The sequence below is a fragment of the Caretta caretta genome, chromosome 7 (assembly GCF_965140235.1).
Source record: "Caretta caretta isolate rCarCar2 chromosome 7, rCarCar1.hap1, whole genome shotgun sequence".
Taxonomy (NCBI): Eukaryota; Metazoa; Chordata; order Testudines; family Cheloniidae; genus Caretta; species Caretta caretta.
Genome location: NC_134212.1, coordinates 111674149 through 111697959, shown reverse-complemented (window position 1 = coordinate 111697959; position 23811 = coordinate 111674149). Strand labels below are relative to the sequence as shown.

The 23811-nt window shown below is 41.4% G+C and overlaps 1 protein-coding gene across 3 annotated transcripts in view; it reads right to left on the bottom strand.

Moving 5' to 3' along the window:
* Nucleotides 1-23811, bottom strand: part of SHTN1 (shootin 1) — a 97288-nt gene that overhangs the window by 23848 nt on the left and 49629 nt on the right. For all 3 annotated transcript variants that reach the window (XM_048858142.2, XM_048858144.2, XM_048858145.2), the window contains 4 exons: nucleotides 12175-12321; nucleotides 10172-10325; nucleotides 4646-4748; nucleotides 906-988 (listed from right to left, as the gene is read on the bottom strand). In XM_048858142.2, coding sequence (XP_048714099.2) covers nucleotides 906-988; nucleotides 4646-4748; nucleotides 10172-10325; nucleotides 12175-12321 — 487 coding nt within the window. The remainder of the gene's footprint in view (nucleotides 1-905; nucleotides 989-4645; nucleotides 4749-10171; nucleotides 10326-12174; nucleotides 12322-23811) is intronic.

The window sequence follows — 23811 nt, the reverse complement described above, 5'->3', positions numbered from 1 at the left end:
CCACTCAACCATTAAGGGAAGAAGCAATTTATGTGTGATTGAAGAAAGATCAGAACTGTTAAAAAGTTTACTAATAAATAATGGAAGAATGGGGTGTACTATTCACAGTATTTCCTGCAATCACAGCTAGTAACAGTCAACGAAAAGGTATAATCAAAACATCTAAAACGCTTTAAGTTAAAAAAACATGATAAAAGACGACAACATAGGTCGAGCATTATTGAACAGTTACTGGAAAATAAGATTAGCTCTTTATAAGATATACAGCTAAAAGGTCATTTCTCTGCTAGTAACTGGACCAAGATCACCAATCTCATTTTTCATGGGCTGGTAAACAGCTAACATCCACAGACTTCCTGTATGACCTTGGCCAAATCACTTAAAGGCTCTGCGCCTCAGTTACCGCATCTGTAAAAAGGGAACCATACAACTTCCTTACTCTCACTCTGTCTTGTCTATTTAGGCCACACTCCTGCAGACCATTACACACAATGGGAAAACAGTAACAATCCCGCAAATAATTACCTATGCACTTTCTTTATGTGCACAAGGATTAATGGGACTGCTCACCTGCATAAAGTTAAGCTTGGGTGTAACTGTTTACAGGACTGGGGTCTTACAATGTATGTTCTTCAGGGCAGACACAATCTCTTACTATGCGTATGCACAGCACTTTGCACATTTGGTCCTCCACGTGCCGCTATCCTATTACTACGAATGGATGGTAACCATCATTAGTCTTTACAAACCTGTTTTGCATTAAAACTGGTGCCAGAGGCGAATGCTTCCAAAATGGATAGGTTGTTGAAAACTATAATTTTTAATTATTCTTTTTAATTTCACACAAATATTGTTTGAATTTTCTAACAAGTGACCCACATTGCTTGAAATAGGATGAGCCATACCTGATTCTTGCTGAGGAGCTCTTTCTTTTTTGCTCACGCTGCTGCTAGGATGAGACTTCTTACGAATCATGGACATAAGGGACCTTTTCAGGACAATTAAAATGAAGATAGTCACACTGCTTTCTCTTATGAGCAACATCTATACTTTTAACATTGACCCTGAACGTAAGTCATATATTGTAAAACGAGCCAGAATTGAATGTTTACTTCACTGATTTATAGTTCTCCTATTTACAAAAGAGGTGTTAATCATTTCCATGCAGAGGCGAAGCACCCCTAAAAATACAAAGATATTATTTACTTTTCTTTTATTGTTGCCAGGCAACATGCAGAACACTTAAGATCGGAGTATTAAAAGGTAACATGGCATTGTGACACGTAACAAATTAAAGCCCTCCCGCGCAGCAAAAAAACCGAATTGCACATATTAATGGCAAGCATTATTCTCTAGAGGACATTGCTAGAGGGTGATCATATCACTCCCTCATTTTTCAATGAATATTTGTTAGCCTACATTTACCAGATCAAAAGAAAAAGCAGAGCCTATGCGTTCTATTCAAAAATAAATAAATAAAAAACCCCACCATGATATGCACTGTGAAATAGATATCTTAAGGCTAAGTATGCCACCAGCATTTAGAGGTTATTTTTAAAATAAACTTATGACCAACAGAGGTGTTTAATTCCATTGATTAGAAAAAACATAAAACATTCTTCTGTAGTGTTTGCAAAACAAGCACTTCACAATTATGCTAACCAAACCTAAAAGTGAAAAACTAGAAACTGACCAGAAACAGAATGTGAAACTGACCAGTCTATTTTCATTGTCCAGATTGAAAGAGAAATGCAAAAAGGAAACAGCCACCCTATACAATTCAGAGAAAATTATCTCTTTAATACTCTTTCAGTTTTAGTTTAAGTTATTAACAACACAGAAAGACTTTTGCTTTTAAAATTGTATCTTTGAACTTGGCAATGTACCCTTTTACCAAAAACACTGTAGAGATGTTTACACTGCTACATAATCTTCTATGGCTAAATTTTATTGGTATATTCCTCATATACTATGAGAAAACATCCCAAGAATGCTTCAGAAAAACATTTTTTTCCAGTCCAGGAGACAGCCAGACAAAAAAAAATACAGTTTCATTAAATAATACTGATTCCTTATTAAGGTAAAATAATTTACATCTGGTTCATGTCAAGTTTTGAAATACCCATTTATATTTTAATAATCGTAAGTTGATGATGAATACTCTACTTACACTTACATTGTTGTTGCTGTCTTTCTTTGAACTACCTGTCATGGCAGCTGTAGCATGCGCGCATGTATAAAATTAAAAATAAACTTCAGAAAAGAACCCACTTACTGCCCCTATGTGTCATTACGGATTTTGTTTTTTTCTGTCAATCTGGGCTGTTACATAATATGCAAGTTCTTTTGGTTCTACAGACAGTAGATGATACACTTAAGATGAAATAGACTGTCTGCAATCATTCCTGTTTAATTGTTCATAGCCTTCACAAAAAGAATCTACGTCACAATTTAGCTACTTCCAACGTTAAGACACTCTTCAGTGTTTCTCTCATCACCAGTTCCAAGGTCTAGGCTTGAAATTTTCCATACCAGATCATTTTCCATATCAGATCATTACACCTTATTGAAAAGAAAAGAACCAAACTAAAGATCCAGAACCCTGTCCTAAAATAATGATGTATTTAACTCCCAACTTTTAAAGCAATCCATAAAATATGTCCTGCAAAGGTAGCTGTGTATGACAGTTACTTTGCACTTTTGAAATTCCTTCATCTGAGTTTCAGAACACATGTAAAAGTTACTCTGCTTTAGCTACTTCAGGCATTTAAATAGTTTGTGTCATCCACCCTGATTAGCTATGGAATTTGTCTTTCAAGAGGTGCAATTCTGTTCCTGGCATGGGAGGAATTTACTTACTAAACATTCTATTCAAATGTGTATATAACTGTAATGGAAGTGAATAAAGTAGTTGGGATTGTGTAAAAGAATTAAACAAGTGACATGAGCTAATGAAAGGTAAAAGCAGCTAGAGTCGAAATACGGCTGTTCAAAAGTATATTTTACAGAATCAGCTAAACAGTGACAGAACAGGTTGAATTTTCATTGCTAAGCATTGGAATTTTTGTACATTATTCCAATAACTTAACAAGATTTGCAGATGTGCAGTATGACAGAAAATTTCATTCTTAATCTATTAACAGGAAAAAGCAAAGGCCAAGATTTTCAAAAATGCATCTGAAGTATGACTTCACTGGCAGACGGCAAGTGCTCTGCAGTTTTGAAAAATCAAGCCACTTACTTGGGTGTCTAATTGTAGGCATCTAGGCTGAGATTTTCACAGGAGTCTAAGTGAGTTGAGCAATCCAGCAAAGCACTGGAGCACATACTTAACTTTAAGCATGTGAATAGTCTTAATGTAGGCCTCTTCAAGCACTTAAAAGATCACGCAGTTCAGTGCTTTGCTGGATTTGGTGCCTCACCTGTCAGTAAGTTTCAGTGGGATTTGGGTTCCACTATGAAAAACTTGTCTAATCTGTTGGATGCTGAGAAGCCTGATTATCCTACCTAAAACCTGGGATCCCACAAATTTAGCTATTTCCATCATCCACACTGGATGGAGAGGCAGACAGACCAAACCCAGCCCTTTTGCTTGCAGAGGATACCCTAACAGCAGTGATTCAGATACGCACTTCTCTAGGTCACAAAGGAGTCTAACTACAGCGATCAGATAAACAGGAAGAACAACCTTTCAAATTCAGATCGAAGAGGTAGAATCATAGAATCACAGAATATCAGGGTTGGAAGGGACCTCAGGAGGTCATCTAGTCCAACCCCCTGCTCAAAGCAGGACCAATCCCCAACTAAATCATCCCAGCCAGGGCTTTATCAAGGCAGACCTTAAAAACTTCTAAGGAAGGAGATTCCACCACCTCCCTAGGTAACGCATTCCAGTGTTTCACCACCCTCTTAGTGAAAAAGTTTTTCCTAATATCCAACCTAAACCTCCCCCACGGCAAATTGAGACCATTACTCCTTGTTCTGTCATCTGCTACCACTGAGAACAGTTTAGATCCATCCTCTTTGGAACCCCCTTTCAGGTAGTTGAGAGCAGCTATCAAATCCCCCCTCATTCTTCTCTTCCGCAGACTAAACATCCCCAGTTCCCTCAGCCTCTCCTCATAAGTCATATGTTCCAGTCCCCTAATCATTTTTGTTGCCCTCTGCTGGACTCTTTCCAATTTTTCCACATCCTTCTTGTAGTGTGGGACCCAAAACTGGACACAGTACTCCAGATGAGGCCTCACCAATGTCGAATAGAGAGGAACGATCACCTCCCTCGATCTGCTGGCAATGCCCCTACTTATACATCCCAAAATGCCATTGGCCTTCTTGGCAACAAGGGCACACTGTTGACTCATATCCAGCTTCTCGTCCATTGTAACCCCTAGGTCCTTTTCTGCAGAACTGCTGCCTAGCCATTTGGTCCCTAGTCTGTAGTGGTACATGGGAGTCTTCCGTCCTAAGTGCAGGACTCTGCACTTGTCCTTGTTGAACCTCATCAGATTTCTTTTGGCTCAATCCTCTAATTTGTCTAGGGCCCTCTGTATCCTTTTCCTACCCTCCAGCGTACCCCTCCTTCCCTCAGAATCACTCTCTAAACAGGCCACTGAACTTGAGTACTTCTTGGAGGATGAACACTTACCGAATTGGATTGGGAGGGGGAGGAGGAAGCGGAGGTGGCGGTGGGGGCGGAGGCGGCGGTGCTGGATTTTCTGACCTGTGTATTCGTTTCTGGAGTTCATCAACTGCATGAGAGCAACAGAAAAGCAGAATGAGTTCTCAGCAAAAGCAGTTCCCCATCTGCTAGTGGGTGATTTGAAACCAGAGTCCTAAACAGAAGTTTTGCCTGTAAAGAAAGCCACTGATGCATTCAAAAGCAAAATGGCAGCACTTCTCAATGGCTGACTTGCTATCACACTTGGTTAGTGGTAGTTTTTACACTCATCTTCACCAAGAACACTGATCTAGCTGCATACAATTTCTACAATCAAGGCAACTTCTGAGAATTGAATGCCCAGCTGCATATTATTAAACTCTTCATACACAGTGATTGGAGCCTTAAGGAGAAACCAGAGTGACTGCTACATTTCCTAGTTGTGAAAGGGACATCACATCAACTGGAAATCTGGTCAATTTAAAAAAAAAACAACACATTTCAGTTTCTACTCTTTACTCTGCGTAGCTTTGATAATTTTTTGCAGCTTTACAGTCATATTCTTTAAAAGAAGTTTTTCCTCTTCTGTTGCTGTGTGAGAGATCTACACAATCAATGGGGGAAGCTACCCCAGTACAAAGGGGAGACAGTGAAAGAGACTATATATAAGTGCTGTCAAGTGAACTTAGTGTGGGGGGAGAAAAAAAAGAGGAAAAATATATTTTTCTCTAATGTCATTTAGTTACAATAAATCTTAGCAGCTGCTTTTAAGTATAGAGGGAATTTCAGACAGATGGATTGGGTGGGACTCCCAAAGTGGATCCTCAATTCCTATTAATTATAAATTAATTACATTTTAAATTTAAATCCCTTATGTGGCTTTACAAACCCATCTGAGATTCTTATGCTGATGGTGCCCTTTTTAATAATAAAATATGTAAAAGGGAAAAGGAGTACTGTGAATGCACATTCAAATCCACTTTGTGCTTTATGTAAATGAGTGATGTGAGGTTTAAAGAATCTCTGTATAGCCATTCATAAAGAACCCACTATCACACAGAACAGCACCCGCATATCTTTACTGAAAATCCTGTGCAATATTCACCACACCAAAGAATTTTCTCCAACACTAAAGACTATTCAAATGACTTCAACAGGACTACTCACGTATTTCCAGGTAAGCCTGGGCTTGAGCTTCTGATTCAGGAAAGCAGTTAGGCGTGAACAGGGATGGACTTCAGCATGTTTTTAAGGGCTTTTCTGAATCAGAGCCTGAGTTATGGGTTCCCCATAGAATCACAGCAATATAGGACTGGAAGGGACCTCAAGAAGTCATCAAATCCAGACACCTGCTCCATTGCAGGACCAAGTAAATCTAGGCCATGCCTGACAGGTGTTTGTCCAACCTGCTCCTAAAAATCTTCAACGATGGGGATTCCACAACCTCCTTTTGAAGCCTATTCCAGAGCTCAACTACCTTTATATATACCCTTTTCCTAATATCTAACCAAAATTTCCCTTGCTGATGATTAAGTCCATTATTTCTTGTTCTATCTCCAGTGGATATGGAGAACAATTGATCACTGTTCTCTTTATAATAGCCCTTAACATATTTGCAGACTGTTATCAGGCCCCCTCCCACCCAGTCTTCTTTTCTTAAGACTAAAGATGCCCAGTTTTCTTAACCTTTCCTCACAGATCACGTTTTATAAACTTTTTATCATTTTTGTTGCTCTCCTCAGGACTCTCTCCAATTTGTCCACCTCTTTCCTAAAGTGTGGCATGCAGACCTGGACATGGTACTCCAACTGAGACTCACCTGGGCTGAGTAGAGCAGGACAAATATCTCCCATGTCTTACATACAACATTCCTGTTAATACACCCCAGAACAACAATACCGTTTTTCACAGCTGCATCATATTGTTGACTAATATCCAATTTGTGATCCACAGTAACACCCAGATCCTTGTCAGCAATACCACCACCTGGCCAGTTATTCCCCATTTTGTATTTGAGCATCTGATTTTTCCTTCCTAAGTGAAGTTCTTTGCAGTTGTATTTATTGAATTTTATCTTGTTGACTTCAGACCAACTCTCCAATTTATAAAGGTATTTTTTAATTAATTCTTATCTTGTCCTTTAACATGCTTGCTACCCCTTCTAGCTTGGTGTCATCTGAAGATTTTATAAGCGCTCTATCCACCTCATTATTCAAGTCATTAATGAAAATATTGAATAGTACCAGATCCAGGACTGACCCGTGAGAAACTCCACTAGATACAACCTCCCAGTTTGGTAATGAACCATTGATAACTACAGTAGGGTCTTTCAAAAAGTTGTGCACTCATCTTATAATAATTTTATCTAGACTACACCTTCCTAGTTTGCTAATGAAAATGCCATGACGGACTTCGTTAGAAGCTTTACTATGATCAAGATATATCACATCTACTGCTTCCCCCCTACTCACTAGGCCAGTAACCCTGTCAAAGAAGGAAATTAGGTTGGTTTGGCATCATTTGTTATTGCCAAATCCATGCTGGCTATTCCTTATAGTCCTATTATCCTCCAGATGCTTACAAAATGATGGCTTAATAATTTGTTCCAGTGTCTTTCCAGGTATCAAAGTTCAGCTGACTAGTCATGAATTCCCCAGATCCTCTTTGCTCCCCTTTTTAAAATTAGGTACTATGTTTGCCCTTCTCCTGTCTTGACAGACCTCACTTGTCCTTCATGAGTTCTCAAAGATAATTGCTATCAGTTCCAAGATTGCTTCAGCTAGTTCCTTAAGTACTCTGATGAATTTCATCAGGCCCTGCCAACTTGAGTACTTCTAACTTATCTAAATATCCTTTAACCTGACCTTCCCTATTTTGGCCTGCATTCCTTCCCCCTTGCTGTTAATTTTAATTAATTATACGTTGAGTATCTGATCTGACTTATAGTGAAAATGCCTACCCACAGTATCCAGAATGACCTTATTAGTGTCAATATAATGACAACAGCCTGGGTTACATTTTCGAAGCATTGCATATGATAGGCACACACAATCCCCCATTCAAAATAATGGTATTTCCACATGTATCTCACATGTTTTGGACATCTGGCTGCCTTCTAGCCACATTGCACATGAAACAAACTGACCGAATCAGAATCTGGTGGAAGCTGGGATCAATTTTCAATTTCCCCACTCTCAGAGACACACTATAACGATGGGAAACTTACACAAGTGTTCAATTCTCAGCATCTTAGAACTTTAATTTAATTCTTTAGGGAAGAGCAAAAACAATGAAGTTAAAAATGTATGGAAAAACTGAACTATCTAAATGTGTGTAGCTTGGCTAACCAATGACTCAGCGGGGAGATAATGGAATATAATGATATGACAGATGTAAAACCAAAGGATGGAAAGGAATTCTTTAGTTTTCAGGTTTTTAAACTTAATCACATACCAAATTTAGAATGGCTATCAGAAAATACTATGGCAACCATGTTATCTGGGACTTTTAAAAATAGACTGAACAAGCGAGCCCTAAGAAAATATATTCTAGGGAATTTTATCTGCTTATATGTGCTTATCATGGTAAGCAAGCACCTAACAATCCTGCATTGATTGTGTGAGATGGACTGCATGATCTAATACGTCTTTCCACCTAAATTCTATGAATCTGATTAATTTGACACACACAAAATTGTAAAATATTTTTTCCAGAAGCTCACACCACCACATCGGTATGCTTTTTCTCTCTGACATTTTCCATCTACACATTCCAGCTGTGTTTGGATAGTTAAACAGTAGTTCACCAGCTGCTAACTATATTTTGAATTTATTATGAAATGGCAATTTTAAATAAAGAGTTAAATTACAGTTTTTAGCATTTAATAGGCATGATGCTGTAAGCTGGTCAGGCACCATTCTAGCATATAAGGCTTTGATAACTAAATTACAGTACTTGCTCCACACTGTATGTACTGTAAGTGATTTTTGTCAGTGTTCTTGAGGCTTTGGTTTAGCCTATAAACGGGACAAATAGCAGTCAGAAAGCCAGACAATTTTTTCAGTCAGATAGTAAGGGGATAAATGTTTAGCATGATGCACAGGGAATTAGACACACAATTCCCAAGGATTTCAGCCATTGAAACCCACATGAGTCATGTAGTTAATTCCCTCTGCCAAGTTCTGAATAAAGGATTTACCCTTTAAATGTCAGTATCAGAACAGCCGGTAATATGAGGAAAAAACCTCACTTCAGCAGGAGTTGTTTTCTCACAATTCAGTCTGAAGGGCTAAATCATTCCCATAAATTCACCGATAACTGCTAGATCAAGACTACTAAATGCTTGTGTGGTTTCCTAAGTTGCTTGATAACTTCCACATATGGAAACATGAGAGCTTTCCCCTTCATCATCTGTACAATAGGGGTGCTACATGATAAGCCATGGTGCATTATGTGTGTATCTCTGTGAAAGAGTTAACAGGATTGTCATGTTCTATTTATTTATGTCTTTTGAGTCAATGAAAGATAAGTTTCAGCTGAACTTAAAAGGATTATCCTTTCACATGTAAACAGTGCATTGAATCGTCACGTACCGTAGACTCAGAGTTACCTCAAGATTTCATTTTATATACCTGTGGAAGGTGAACAACCACTGACCATGCTGCTTAGTGGTCAGACAGGAGGGTGACAGGCCATCTCCCTCTTGAAAACACAGTCCCGTCCTTCAGTGCTTCCCCCATCTCTCCCAGAATTTCCAGTCCTTCCCTTTTAACATAGGGACTTGGGGTCTAGGCCCTTGAACAGTCAAGGTCTTTTCCAGCTGGGTTCTCAACCGAGGTGAATGCTCTTATAATTGTAATATCCTCTTGAAGGGGAACCCTGGTCCACCTCCTCTACTGCTCCGGTCCAGGGCCCTATGGTGGGCAGCTACACTCTACCTTGCAGTGCTATACAACTGCCCCCTAGGCCATCTCCTACCCAAGCCTCCTTTAGCTTCCTAGAGTAAACCAAAGAATTTTCTTCAATAAAGTCTCTGACCTGCACACTCAGTCACCTGACTCTCCTTTATAGGTTTGCACAGGTCTGCACTGTCAGATCTGAGACAATGAGTTCCTGGGCAACACTTCTCCCTCAGAGCAGATGTCTGCTCCCTTCCACGACTCGCCTGCCTCTGAGCTGCTCTGCTTCCCTTTTTAAAGCCCCTGCCTCCAGTTTGTGCAGGCCCTGCAAGTGTTGCTGGACAGGGCTACCTGAGACCAGAGCTGTTCCTTAACCCCGTGTTCTCCAGTGAGGTTTGTATGCCCCATCACAATGCCACAAAAATTTTACAAATTTTTCTACTGAATAGATTCTAGACATGTTGAGTTGAGTCTGAACTTCATACTGTGAAATAACAATTATGCACAGATGTTCATGGTTTCATCTCAAAAGTATCTTGTATAATTCTATTAGGTCTGCACCAGTAACACTTGAGAAAATTTCACTTCTAAACTTAATTTAATTAAGTGATTTTACCTGAATGCTTCAGGTTTTTAACTTTTTCTTCAGAGTTCTGCCACTTTAGTTCTAACTCCTTTTTATCTTCTTCCAGAAGTCCCAGCTGCTGCTGTAGACAACTGATCTCCTTATGTAGTGCTTCATTTTCTAACTTCTCTTCTAATTCTTTAACCTGCAGATGGCAAACACTGGACATTGTTACAATAAAAAATAAATGCTCATTCTGTCTTTTGCCTTGTTGAATAGCTGGGCCATCTACCAGACACTGTAGGCCTTGAGAATATGAGATTAGCAGGAACACTGTAAACTGCAGTAATATACATGAGAAGACTTTTTAAGCAAACATTTTTGAAAGCGAGTGACAAAGATCTCACTATTAATTTTCTAATCTAACCCCAATTTTGTTTTTACAAACATCTCCAGACCTCAAATGTCTAACTAAGACATTTTTTTCTTTAGAGATTTAATTGTCTTATTTGAACAGAGTTTCTTCATTTGAAGCAAATATTAATGAGCTTTTTTTTTTTTTTTAGTTAACTGGTTCTGTTTAAAGGTTCTAATTTAAACTCACTCCTTCCACAGTTCATGCAGTTGTCAATGGATGAACTACAGAATGACATCAGATTGAGTGGCAGCATTCAAGTATGTTGAAGCAACCACTTCCATTACTATTAAATATATACAATTTGGTCTAGTTTACAAAAATCAGAGCTTTTCTAAAAGCCAGCTATTACACCTCAAGTATTTTTTTTAAATAAATATATTAAGTGAATGTACCTTTACTGTACACGTGAAGAAGGTGCAGCTACTGAGCATTACCTTATGGCAGTGGTCCCCAAACTGTGGTGTGGGGGTCATGGAAGAACGTTCAGGGGAGCGTGGCAGGGCCCAGGCCAGACCCCATGTACCACTCAGCCCTTCTCTGCCCCCACGCTCAGTTCCCACCGCAGCCCCTGGCCCCGGCCGCAGCCCCTGGCTCCCAACTGCAGGCCCCGGCTCCCAGCACCGACCGCGGGTTTGCTTGCAGCCCCACTCCCAGCCAAGGCCCCAGCTGCAGCACCAGCCCCACTCCTGACTGTGGCCCCAACTCCAATGTGGCGTCCGGGGGGGCATGGACAAAAAAGTTTGGGGACCACTGCCCTATGGCATACACACACTAAAAACTAAAGTGATTTATGGGTGCAGATCCTCAGCTAGTGGAAATGGTCATAGATCCACAGATACCATACTACATAGTCTCTTACTTCAGAGATGCCATCTTTCTCATGCCTTTCATAACTATGGGGTTTTCCACAGCACCATATACACAGCATTTTGTATAATTTTTATCTTTTTCTATAGTTCCCCGATACTGTGGAATTTATACTTCCTTCTACTGCTCTCATTTTCCTGTATCTCTGGAACCAGGAACCACCTTCTCATTGCAGGATGCCTGGATCCTGCCTTCTCTTCATTTAAATCCTTCCTGAAAAATCCCTGCTTTCCCCAAGGCACATAAATATTAACGCATGTCAATGTGACATCATCATCACCCCTATTAATTTAAAAAGCAACGCTCAAACTTATCATCCATTGAGCCTCCTAGTGCTTTGGTAATCCATACTAGCACATGCCTTTATCAGGTTTAGTGGCTGGTTCACAGAAGAGTTAAGCGCCTACTACCAACTACCAGCTAGCGGGGTAATTCCTTTACCTCCAGTGTTAAAGGAGCATGCTTTCAAGACTTTATTCAGGAAAGAACATGCTTAACTCCATCCCTATTCAGGACATAATTTTAAAGTACATGCTTAGCTTTAAGCATGTGCTTACCTGCAGTCTTGAAGAGAGATCCTTTCCTGAATCAGGGTGTAAGTGCTGAAGATTTTGTGTTCAGACGCTATCAATGACCCAAAGAGACAGGGGATAGGGCAGGGACCAGATCTTTGCATTTAACTGTGCTGAGCACATTTAATAAATGGCAATTAATATGAGCTTTGAGAAGCTATCTAAAATCCTACAGTAGGTGAAAAATCTTACACTACCTTTTGCTGGTGTTGATGTCTCTCTTCTTCCAGTGTTTGGGTCAACTTGGCATTTTCATCTAAAGCTTTCAATAGCTGCTGATCAGGAGCAGAATTTTGCAGAAGCAGATGACTTTGTCTTTTCAACTTGTTTTGTTCAATATACATCTGCCAAAAACAACACCCCCGCCAAAAAAAACTGAATGGTTAAGTAAAGTCTCCCATTTTAACAGGAACCAGATAAACAATAATAATAAACATAGCGAATCATCTAGCACTGGTTAAGAAACTTGGGGCGGGGGGTAGTTTACAATAGCGAAGTGCATAAAGTGCCTCCTTGTTAAGAGAACTATGTCATTTATTATTAAAATTGTGCGTGTTTGCAACATACTGAAATTGAAGTTCACAGATTTAAATTAGTATTCTCTTAAGAGATTAAAGCTCACTTGGTATACAAGCACTTAGACAGTCAGTTCTTCACTAGATGAGAAATTCAGTCACTGGGATAGGAGCCAAAAGAGCATGGGGTCTGTAACAGTGACCATAGAGAGGCTCATGCCCAATCTAAGTGTCAGGTGGTAGATTTTATTCCTGAAACACTTGCCTAGCTCCCAACACAAGGTGAGTGGGTGGGGTGTGTGCATGCACGCCTACTACACAAAGAAGGTGGTGCGTTATGGTGTGATTTTAGGCTAGTAAAAATGGGGCTGAGAGAAAGTCTCAACAACTTGCCTTTAAAGCCATTGTTTCCCTTTTAATTTTGAACTTGTCACTTTTCACTTTCCCAAATGTTGATACTCTCAGCCCCATTTCTAGTTCAGGATGTGGGGGTAAATCATCAGGTCGGTGTCACTACTCCAAGCCTTTTAAATAGGCCACTGGGCCCTTGCAAGGGATTGCACAGGCCTTTGCACAGATCAAATATAGAGGGTACTTCCCTTTGTCTGCTGGAGAGCTCCAGGGAGAATTCTGCTTTCTTGCAATAAAATTCCCCAAGGAGCTACCCCTGCAGCTCTATGCTGCCAATAACATGGGCTGTGCCTGAAGTCAGTGGGGGGGTTGGGTGAGCAAGGAATCCAGGACGGGCCCCAAGAGAACCCCATCTTTGTAGCAGAAATGACACGTGTAACTAGGAGAGGAGATTTCTGATGACAATGCTGGGTGTACCAGCACAGCCAAGTGTTTATTCTGTGGGAGACACTTTCGATCATTTATGAAAAAAACACCGAGTACAGTGATTGTCCCCGAATTGTTGAAAAACTGATCCACTGTTCAGCAGAATGATTTATGACCAAATTATTATAAATGCAAAGCTCTATGAAATCTTGACAGTTTCCCTCACTGCTTATTTCCTGGCCAAAGTTACCACCACAACAGTCTGACAAACTATTTCTTCCAGTCCACTATTATTGGACTTACTGGTATATTATTAATAAAACGAAATGCAATCAGATGTCTCTGTATTTATTTATTTGGCTAAGTTTTGTAGCAAGTTTCTATCCAGCATTCTGTTGGGCTACATAATGTATTATTATGGAGGTTGATAATAAAAAGGGAAGCTACTGACCTCACTGAACTTAAAGGCCTTGTCTACACTCCCACTTACTTCGGTGTAACTTATGTCGCTCAGCAGTGTGAATAAGCCACTCCCTTGAGCGACGTAAGTTACACCAACCTAAGCACCAGTGTGGACAGTGCTATGTCGGCAGGAGAATTACCACTGTAGCGCTTCTAGTGTAGACCAGCCCTAACTTTTGATACAGTCTAGATGACTCACAAATGCAATCTGATTGCAAAAACAGAGAGAGAATCAATGTGACCTTAATATTAAAAAAGCCAACAAAGAACACCTCTTTGGGTAGAGCTATGCAGTGGGAAAGGCACTAAAGAACGGAAAGCACTCAGTGAAGAGAAAACTATGACTACAGGCTCCAGTCCTGCACTTATATAAAAACAGGGACTGTTGTGGGGGTGTGGGACCACAACACAGCAGAAGTTAGCTTCCTGTGACAACTGCAGTGACGCTTCTCTGAAGCAAAGTAATGGTTTATCTTCCTCATGGTCACTTTGAGTAGTGGGCCAGGATTAGGTTTAAGTCAGCCTTGCCCCACCCTTGGTCACCTTCACTTTCAATACAAATCCTGGTCCCCTTCACCTTCCTTTAGAAAAGAAGAAAGAAGAGAGCACAGTGCAGCAAATGGATCAGAGATTTCCCCTGAAGAACTCGCTACATGGAACTAATTGTTCTGGGAAGTACTTATATACTACAGTGATGGGTGCTATACAAAACACTAAGATGGGCAGATGGCTGTATTTCTGACTAGGGTATGCACAGCATTCCCTTCTGCACACTGAAACATGATCGGGGGCCATACTGTCCTACAAATATATGTTAAAAGACCCATTACACAATACTAAAACTGTGCCATAAACTGACCAAAAACAAAGAAGAAATTCAGATTTAAAGCTGACTGCCCATCTGAAATTTTGAATGTCTGGCAGGATTTGTTGGTAGCCCATTATATTACATATACTTGGGTTTTCTAGATCAGGAGATTAAATACATAAAACATCTTTGAAGAGTAATAATTTAACAGCTTACAGGTATTTCTAGAGCATTCCTCACCAGAGTATAAAATCTATTGTCTGCCTGGGAGAGCAAGACAATTGAGTCAGGTAAAGACAATACAGCATTTAATGTTTACAGATTCTCATTACTTGACAGTGGAAGGGATCTTTGACCCTGATATGGCAATGAGCTCCATCCTGGCACCTATGTAGCACCCCACTGACTTCAATGAGGGTCTGCATGGACCCAGTGATCTGACCACACAGATCCCAACTGACTCCATTGAGGTAGCATTCTGAGTCACATATGGAAAATAAAAGACATATTAGAAAAATTGCTTCTATTTTACCCCTCATTTTTACACCCAGGATCTGTTGGTAGCCTGAATGCTTTCTTTTGTGCCTATAATTGATGCTGTCTGCAGTTTACTGCAGCCACTAAATTAGAATGAGAGAGAAAACTTCTTTAAATATCTCAAAAAAAGGCACACTGAAAATCCAGCACGCAGTTATTGTGCATGAGCAGAAGCCATTTTAAAAAGGTTTAATTTCTGTGCCATGTTATTTTGGTTTGCACAATATAAGAACTATTAGGCTATCTGGTGGGATAATATTTAGCAAGGTTTCATTTTTCAGTTGTACTAGAATGAAGCAACATTGCAAATATGTACATTTAAAAATTGCTTCTGGATTGAAATATTTTATGGCCACTTTCAGCCTGTATCACCATTTTATAATTCATCCATAAACCTATGGAAACAAATGGAGAGGATGTCACAGTCTTAAATTGGGATAACACATTTCCAGTAAGAATGACAGGCTTGGTTTATTGGAAGGAGAGAGCATTCTTTACTCAGAACCTACACTAACTCAATGCTTCACCAACAGGAGCTTACCATAGTATAAGTGGAGTCTTGGAATCAAACTGATCCCTGAATTTGCACTGCCCTGCACCCTCAATTGTGGTTTAGGATCTGATCCAGCTCTACTGTAGTCTATGGGAATCTTTCCATTGACTTCAAAAGGTGCCGGATTGGGTCCTCAAATGGGGTGTGTAATGCTACAAAACCACAATGGTCGCATTTTACACTCACTTTGCACTGGTGTCTGTGATTTACAGGAGAGGCAAGGTAAAGAAGAATCAGGACTGGGAACTTCAAAGTTACACCACAGATCAATTTGGCATATGGAGTCTTGAAACCAATAATGCCACTGATAAACAACAAAGTCACTCAGTCACACAGAATAGTTGCCCCCAGTGAAATTTAAGTCCTCTCTGAAAAGAAGGACAGAACACGAGAAAACATCATAACAGTTTCTCTATAATTCTGATGTGGAAAAATGTTTAGTAGCCCAAATTAAGGTGCATGCAATATGTTATTAATAGAGCTGGTCACAGGGTTTTCAGTCAACACACTTTCCTGCTGAAAAACGGGATTTTGTCAAAAAACTCAAGTGTATTCATGTGAAAAAAACTGAAATTTTTTTCAAAATTTTCTTGACAAGTTTCAAAGCTAAATGAAAATTTTTACTTTAGAATTGAAAAATTTGTTTTCAAAATTCCAGATTTCGATCCTTTCACTCCCTTTTTTGCCAACAAATCTAAAGGAATGAATGATGGCTGTAATTTGGGGAGGGTTCCGGTTCCCTTTGTGCACTCTAACTTTTCCAAACTACCTCAGCTTTTGAAAGCCTACTGAGTGGCAAAAGGAAACATTAAACACTGCAACTTAGCCCATCAGTAGATTTTGAAAAAAAACGGAGAAAATTGTAATAATTTTATTTCAAGGTTTTCCTGTGAAAATCAAACACTTTCTATCAAAAAACTGAGTGAAAACTTTTTGTTCAAAAATTTCACAGAAAACTGCCTGGGTTTTTCGACTACCTCTACTTTATTACTTTCTTAAGCATCACAGATAATGTACATGGTGCTTACAATATGGAGAAATGGAGATTTCTAAGCCAGAAAATACTTCGTATGTATGAGCTTGATTCTGTAATCGTGCATGGGAATAATTTATTCACATGAATAGTCCCACTGACTTAAAATATTATACCTATGCTTAAGTATTTGCAAGATCAGGCGCTAAATTAAGGGAACAAAACAGGATAGGACAGAAAATATTAAGTGAAGCAAAATGAGAGGGTAAAATATGATTATACGCTCACTTGGGAGGTCAGTTTGTCTGCACTAAATAAAAGACAATTTTTATTATATATAAAAATTAAATGTACAGGACCATCTAATTAAAACACATTTCAGCAGCACAGAAACTTGCACATAGCACCAAAATATCAAACAAAGTGTTTGCCGACAGGGCAAAAGAATGTTCTCCAATTAACATTTTCCTGTTTTAGCATCATATAGAATGGATTATACTACTCTATATATTTCTAAGGCACCCAGCCTTGTTGTATTTGGATGCCACTGAATCCATTTAGAAACAGATCAGATGCTTCTTGGAAGAGGAGCAAATCTCTTAACCCTCTTCCCAACAGATTAAATGGCTGACTTCAGAGGAATCAGATCTAGGCGGTACACTTTCTAGTGCACACAGCTTTTGCCATTTCACAAGTCTGTTCCCAGATGAAAGCTTGATGAGAGAGATTAGTCTTGTATCATGCTCTAAAGGTGGCAAGATTCAAGCTCAGGGTCTAAGACCTAAACATATCCCTCCTCTATTTCAATTATTTTCAGTTCAACCAGCTAGGCAGTGAATTAATTATTGTTACTAGGCTTGGAAGGATTACCTTATCAATAAATGTCAATTTTGTCATTTTCACATAAAAATATTTCCTCAGAAGATAATCAAAATTTATAGATAGACAAAGAAAAATGCTGCTGGAAAGATTAGTAGAGTTTGATGTAAGGATATTTGTTTTGTATATTTGACAGGAGATGTTGACAATTTGTGTTTTAACAGTTACAAAGCTTTAACTTTTTGAATCTCAACATCTACTGTCATTAAATAATTCTTGTCTGACTCCTCCCATTATTCCCTGCAACTGTGAAAATTTAAATACATAAAAGTAAAAAAAAAAAAATGCTTAAAAATAAACAGATATTATCCATCAAAAGTTAAAAGTTGAATTCTGCCAAGCTTAATTATTACATACCAGCTTTTCTTAAGCCGTCCTTGGCAATACATAGACGCAGGTTTGCATAACAGAAAAGTCTTTCCAGGAGCACAGGTCTTGTGGTATCCACTTGCAGACATGCCACATGGTCATTATAAATGACTCAAACGCTATTAATGGCTCCAAACAAGAGTTCTGGTGCAGCTCATCACGAATGCAACACACTCAGATCTCTGACTCAATTGCATGGAATTGCATGAGGGGCACAGGTCATCATCGTTTGTAGCAATTATGACAGTCCTTCTTAACAGTCACAAAAAGAATAACAGCATCTGTGCTTTTTATATAGGAAGGTTCAATCCTGGATTAAATAAAGTGCCAACCAAGCACTTTCACTGGACCCCATAATGAGAAGGGGCATCCCGAAGATAAAGTTAAACACAGACACTGTACTGTACAGTTGATGTACACATACAGACACATTGTACTGTATATACACACTTTTAAAATGCATCTGTAACAGTCAGGCATTGAGAGGAAAATTAAAGCAAGCTGCAGGCAGGGCATGGTACAGGGTTCTTTCAAAACCTATATTAAAAAGGGGACTATAAAAATGTGAATTTACCCCTGGATATATCCTAGGTTGGCTTCTCAAAATATACCAGCTGAATCCAAACCATTCTGCCGCTCACTATAAACATTTACAGAAGCCTCTTTCTTTCACCAAGTGATGTGTTTCAGGCAGTGACTGTACCATACCCAAAGTAAGAGCAGCCCTAACAAACCTGCACAGCAACCCTACACTTGCTTTTCATTTCTCTCACATACAGGCAGCATAAAACAACAGCCTTGCACTCTAATTTGGAGGAACATACTACCCCATTTCTCAGCAAGGTTTCAAAAGTAATTTCAGGTGCAGGTATTGTATAGGAGCCAACGAGAGATGCTAACAAAGTGTCTACACGAACTTTACAAGTATCATTGTAAGGCAAGATACACGCTTAATACATCTTTTATATTTAATATTTTATTAAGCATATGTGATTGCAGCATTAAGATCCTTAGCTCTGCTCCCCCTCCCTCCCCACCCCACCCCTCGTCCAGCACCGCCATATCTTCCTTTTCATTTGTGTTTATGGTACCTAACAGTTTGTTTTCCTTTGTGGAATATTGTTTTTCAGGTCTAGCCTCTACATTATTGCTGTGGCCTTCAAGATCCCCTCTCTGCGCCTTTGTTTTCTTGTATAGCATTTCACAAAAAACTGATGAATCTTAAAATGTCTCTTAAAACATGACACTAGCATTTTGATTACGCTTGCCAAGATCCCTAGGTTAACAGCCCTTGCTTATTCAGGTGGATACAGATTTTCTATTCCCTCATCTGTCCTGTCCCCCCCACTCCCCCCGCACCATTTATTTAGTCCTTTTATTCAGATTCCTGTAGCTTTTACAAAGGATGACTCACTTTAAACCCTTTTTCTTTCTCCCCCCTTCCTCACCACATCTGACAATATTTACTCAGTTTCTTCAGAACCTCTAAAGAGAATGAATTCTAATGTTTGAAGTTACATCATTTTTGATTAATTAAATACATATTATGGTGGTGCTAGCAGAACGACTATAATTAAAGCTGCACTGGATTTTTTTTTTTAATCAAAAGCTTTGATTTTCAAGTGTTCTCTCATTCCTACGTGTGCGCGCGCTCGCTCTCTCTCTCACCTGCACCAAGCACACACACTCCCCTCCCAACTGCCTGCACTTCAGAGGCAGATCCTCATCCCTTATAGCAAAGGCAGGGGGCACAAAAAGCATCACACATAAATGCACCCTATTCCAGCTGCCGGCACGGTTTCCTGACTCCCACTATCTCAGTAGTAATGGTATCCTAAGAGTGTCACCTGGGAGATGCATAACCACACAGGGAAGGGTTTGATTTGAATGGGTGGGCCCTGTCCTCCACCTACTAGACATGCAGAGCTCCCACTGAAATTAAGAGGAGCTGCAGGTGTTCAATCTCTTTAAATAAATAAATAAATAAATAAGGCCCCTCTAGGTAAAGGGCCCCTATTTTCAAAATAAAAAGCCAGGACAATATTTCTTGGCTCACAAAATAGTCATATAAAAGACAGAAGTGCACTATGATAAAGCATGTTTGCTGGCATTGCTATTACTCAACAGGGACACATGCATATTACTTAGCCCTGGTCTACACTAGGACTTTAGGTCGAATTTAGCAGCGTTAAATCGATTTAAACCTGCACCCGTCCACACAATGAAGCCCTTTATTTCGACTTAAAGGGCTCTTAAAATCGATTTCCTTACTCCACCCCTGACAAGTGGATTAGCGCTTAAATCGACGTTGCCGGCTCGAATTTGGGGTACTGTGGACACAATTCGATGGTATTGGCCTCCGGGAGCTATCCCAGAGTGCTCCATTCTGACCGCTCTGGACAGCACTCTCAACTCAGATGCACTGGCCAGGTAGACAGGAAAAGAACCGCAAACTTTTGAATCTCATTTCCTGTTTGGCCAGCGTGGCAAGCTGCAGGTGACCATGCAGAGCTCATCAGCACAGGTGACCATGATGGAGTCCCAGAATCGCAAAAGAGCTCCAGCATGGACCGAACGGGAGGTACGGGATCTGATCGCTGTTTGAGGAGAGGAATCCGTGCTATCAGAACTCCGTTCCAGTTTTCGAAATGCCAAAACCTTTCTGAAAATCTCCCAGGGCATGAAGGACAGAGGCCATAACAGGGACCCGAAGCAGTGCCGTGTGAAACTGAAGGAGCTGAGGCAAGCCTACCAGAAAACCAGAGAGGCGAACAGCCGCTCGGGGTCAGAGCCCCAAACATGCCGCTTCTATGATGAGCTGCATGCCATTTTAGGGGGTTCAGCCACCACTACCCCAGCCGTGTTGTTTGACTCCTTCAATGGAGATGGAGGCAATAAGGAAGTAGGTTTTGGGGACGAAGAAGATGATGATGAGGAGGAGGTTGTAGATAGCTCACAGCAAGCAAGCGGAGAAACCGGTTTTCCCGACAGCCAGGAACTGTTTCTCACCCTAGACCTGGAGCCAGTACCCCCCGAACCCACCCAAGGCTGCCTCCTGGACCCAGCAGGCGGAGAAGGGACCTCTGGTGAGTGTACCTTTTAAAATGCTATACATGGTTTAAAAGCAAGCATGTGAAAGGATTACTTTGCCCTGGCATTTGCGGTTCTCCTAGATGTAGTCCTAAAGCCTTTGCAAAAGGTTTCTGGGGAGGGCAGCCTTATTTCGTCCTTCATGGTAGGACACTTTACCACTCCAGGCCAGTAACACGTACTCAGGAATCACTGTAGAACAAAGCATTGCAGTGTATGTTTGCTGGCATTCAACCAAAATCCGTTCTTTATCTCTCTGTGTTATCCTCAGGAGAGTGAGATATAATTCATGGTCACCTGGTTGAAATAGAGTGCTTTTCTTCAGGGGACACTCAGAGGAGCCCATTCCTGCTGGGCTGTTTGCCTGTGGCTAAACAGAAATGTTCCCCGCTGTTAGCCACAGGGAGGGGAGAAGGTTGAGGGGGTAGTCACGCGGTGGGAGGAGGCAAAATGCGACCTTGTAACGAAAGCACATGTGCTATGTATGTAATGTTAACAGCAAGGTTTACCCTGAAAGAGTGTAGCCACTGTTTTATAAAATGTGTCTTTTTAAATACCGCTGTCCCTTTTTTTTTCTCCACCAGCTGCATGTGTTTCAATGATCACAGGATCTTCTCCTTCCCAGAGGCTAGTGAAGCTTAGAAAGAAAAAAAAACGCACTCGCGATGAAATGTTCTCCGAGCTCATGCTGTCCTCCCACACTGACAGAGCACAGACGAATGCGTGGAGGCAAATAATGTCAGAGTGCAGGAAAGCACAAAATGACCGGGAGGAGAGGTGGAGGGCTGAAGAGAGTAAGTGGCGGGCTGAAGACAGGGCTGAAGCTCAAATGTGGCGGCAGCGTCATGAGAGGAGGCAGGATTCAATGCTGAGGCTGCTGCAGGACCAAACCAGTATGCTCCAGTGTATGGTTGAGCTGCAGCAAAGGCAGCTGGAGCACAGACTGCCACTGCTGCCCCTCTGTAACCAACCGCCCTCCTCCCCAAGTTCCATAGTCTCCACACCCAGACGCCCAAGAACGCGGTGGGGGGGCCTCCGGCCAACCAGCCACTCCACCACAGAGGATTGCCCAAAAAAAAAGAAGGCTGGCATTCAATAAATTTTAAAGTTGTAAACTTTTAAAGTGCTGTGCTTAAAGTGCTGTGTGGCATTTTCCTTCCCTCCTCCACCACCCCTCCTGGGATACCTTGGTAGTCATCTCCCTATTTGTGTGATGAATGAATAACGAATGCATGACTGTGAAGCAGCAATGACTTTATTGCCTCTGCAAGCAATGATTAAAGGGAGGAGGGGAGGGTGGTTAGCTTACAGGGAAGTAGAGTGAACCAAGGGGCGGGGGGTTTAATCAAGGAGAAACAAACAGAACTTTCACACCGTAGCCTGGTCAGTCATGAAACTGGTTTTCAAAGCTTCTCTGATGCATACCGCACCCTCCTGTGCTCTTCTAACCGCCCTGGTGTCTGGCTGCGCGTAACCAGCAGCTAGGCGATTTGCCTCAACCTCCCACCCCGCCATAAATGTCTCCCCCTTACTCTCACAGATATTGTGGAGCACACAGCAAGCAGTAATAACAGTGGGAATATTGGTTTCGCTGAGGTCTAAGCGAGTCAGTAAACTGCGCCAGCGCGCCTTTAAACGTCCAAATGCACATTCTACCACCATTCTGCACTTGCTCAGCCTGTAGTTGAACAGCTCCTGACTACTGTCCAGGCTGCCTGTGTACGGCTTCATGAGCCATGGCATTAAGGGGTAGGCTGGGTCCCCAAGGATACATATAGGCATTTCAACATCCTCAACAGTTATTTTCTGGTCTGGGAATAAAGTCCCTTCCTGCAGCTTTTGAAACAGACCAGAGTTCCTGAAGATGCGAGCATCATGCACCTTTCCCGGCCATCCCACGTTGATGTTGGTGAAACGTCCCTTGTGATCCACCAGAGCTTGCAGCACTATCGAAAAGTACCCCTTGCGGTTTATGTACTCGGCGGCTTGGTGCTCCGGTGCCAAGATAGGGATATGGGTTCCGTCTATAGCCCCACCACAGTTAGGGAATCCCATTGCAGCAAAGCCATCCACTATGACCTGCTCATTTCCCAGGGTCACTACCCTTGATATCAGCAGATCTTTGATTGCGTGGGCTACTTGCATCACAGCAGCCCCCACAGTAGATTTGCCCACTCCAAATTGATTCCCAACTGACCGGTAGCTGTCTGGCGTTGCAAGCTTCCACAGGGCTATCGCCACTCGCTTCTCAACTGTGAGGGCTGCTCTCATCTTGGTATTCATGCGCTTCAGGGCAGGGGAAAGCAAGTCACAAAGTTCCATGAAAGTGCCCCTACGCATGCGAAAGTTTCGCAGCCACTGGGAATTGTCCCAGACCTGCAACACTATGCGGTCCCACCAGTCTGTGCTTGTTTCCCGAGCCCAGAATCGGCGTTCCACAGCATGAACCTGCCCCATTAGCACCATGATGCATGCATTGTCAGGGCCCATGCTTTCAGAGAAATCTGTGTCCATGTCCTGATCACTCACGGGACCGCGCTGACGTCGCCTCCTCGCCCGGTATCGTGTTGCCATGTTCTGGTGCTGCATATACTGCTGGATAATGCGTGTGGTGGTTAATGTGCTCCTAATTGCCAAAGTGAGCTGAGCGGGCTCCATGCTTGCCGTGGTATGGCGTCTGCACAGGTAACTCAGGAAAAAAGGCGCAAAATGATTGTCTGCCCTTGCTTTCACGGGGGGGGGGGGGGAGGGAGGGAACAGGGGGCTGACGATATGTACCCAGAACCACCCGCGACAATGTTTTAGCCCCATCAGGCATTGGGATCTCAACCCAGAATTCCAATGGGCAGCGGAGACTGCGGGAACTGTGGG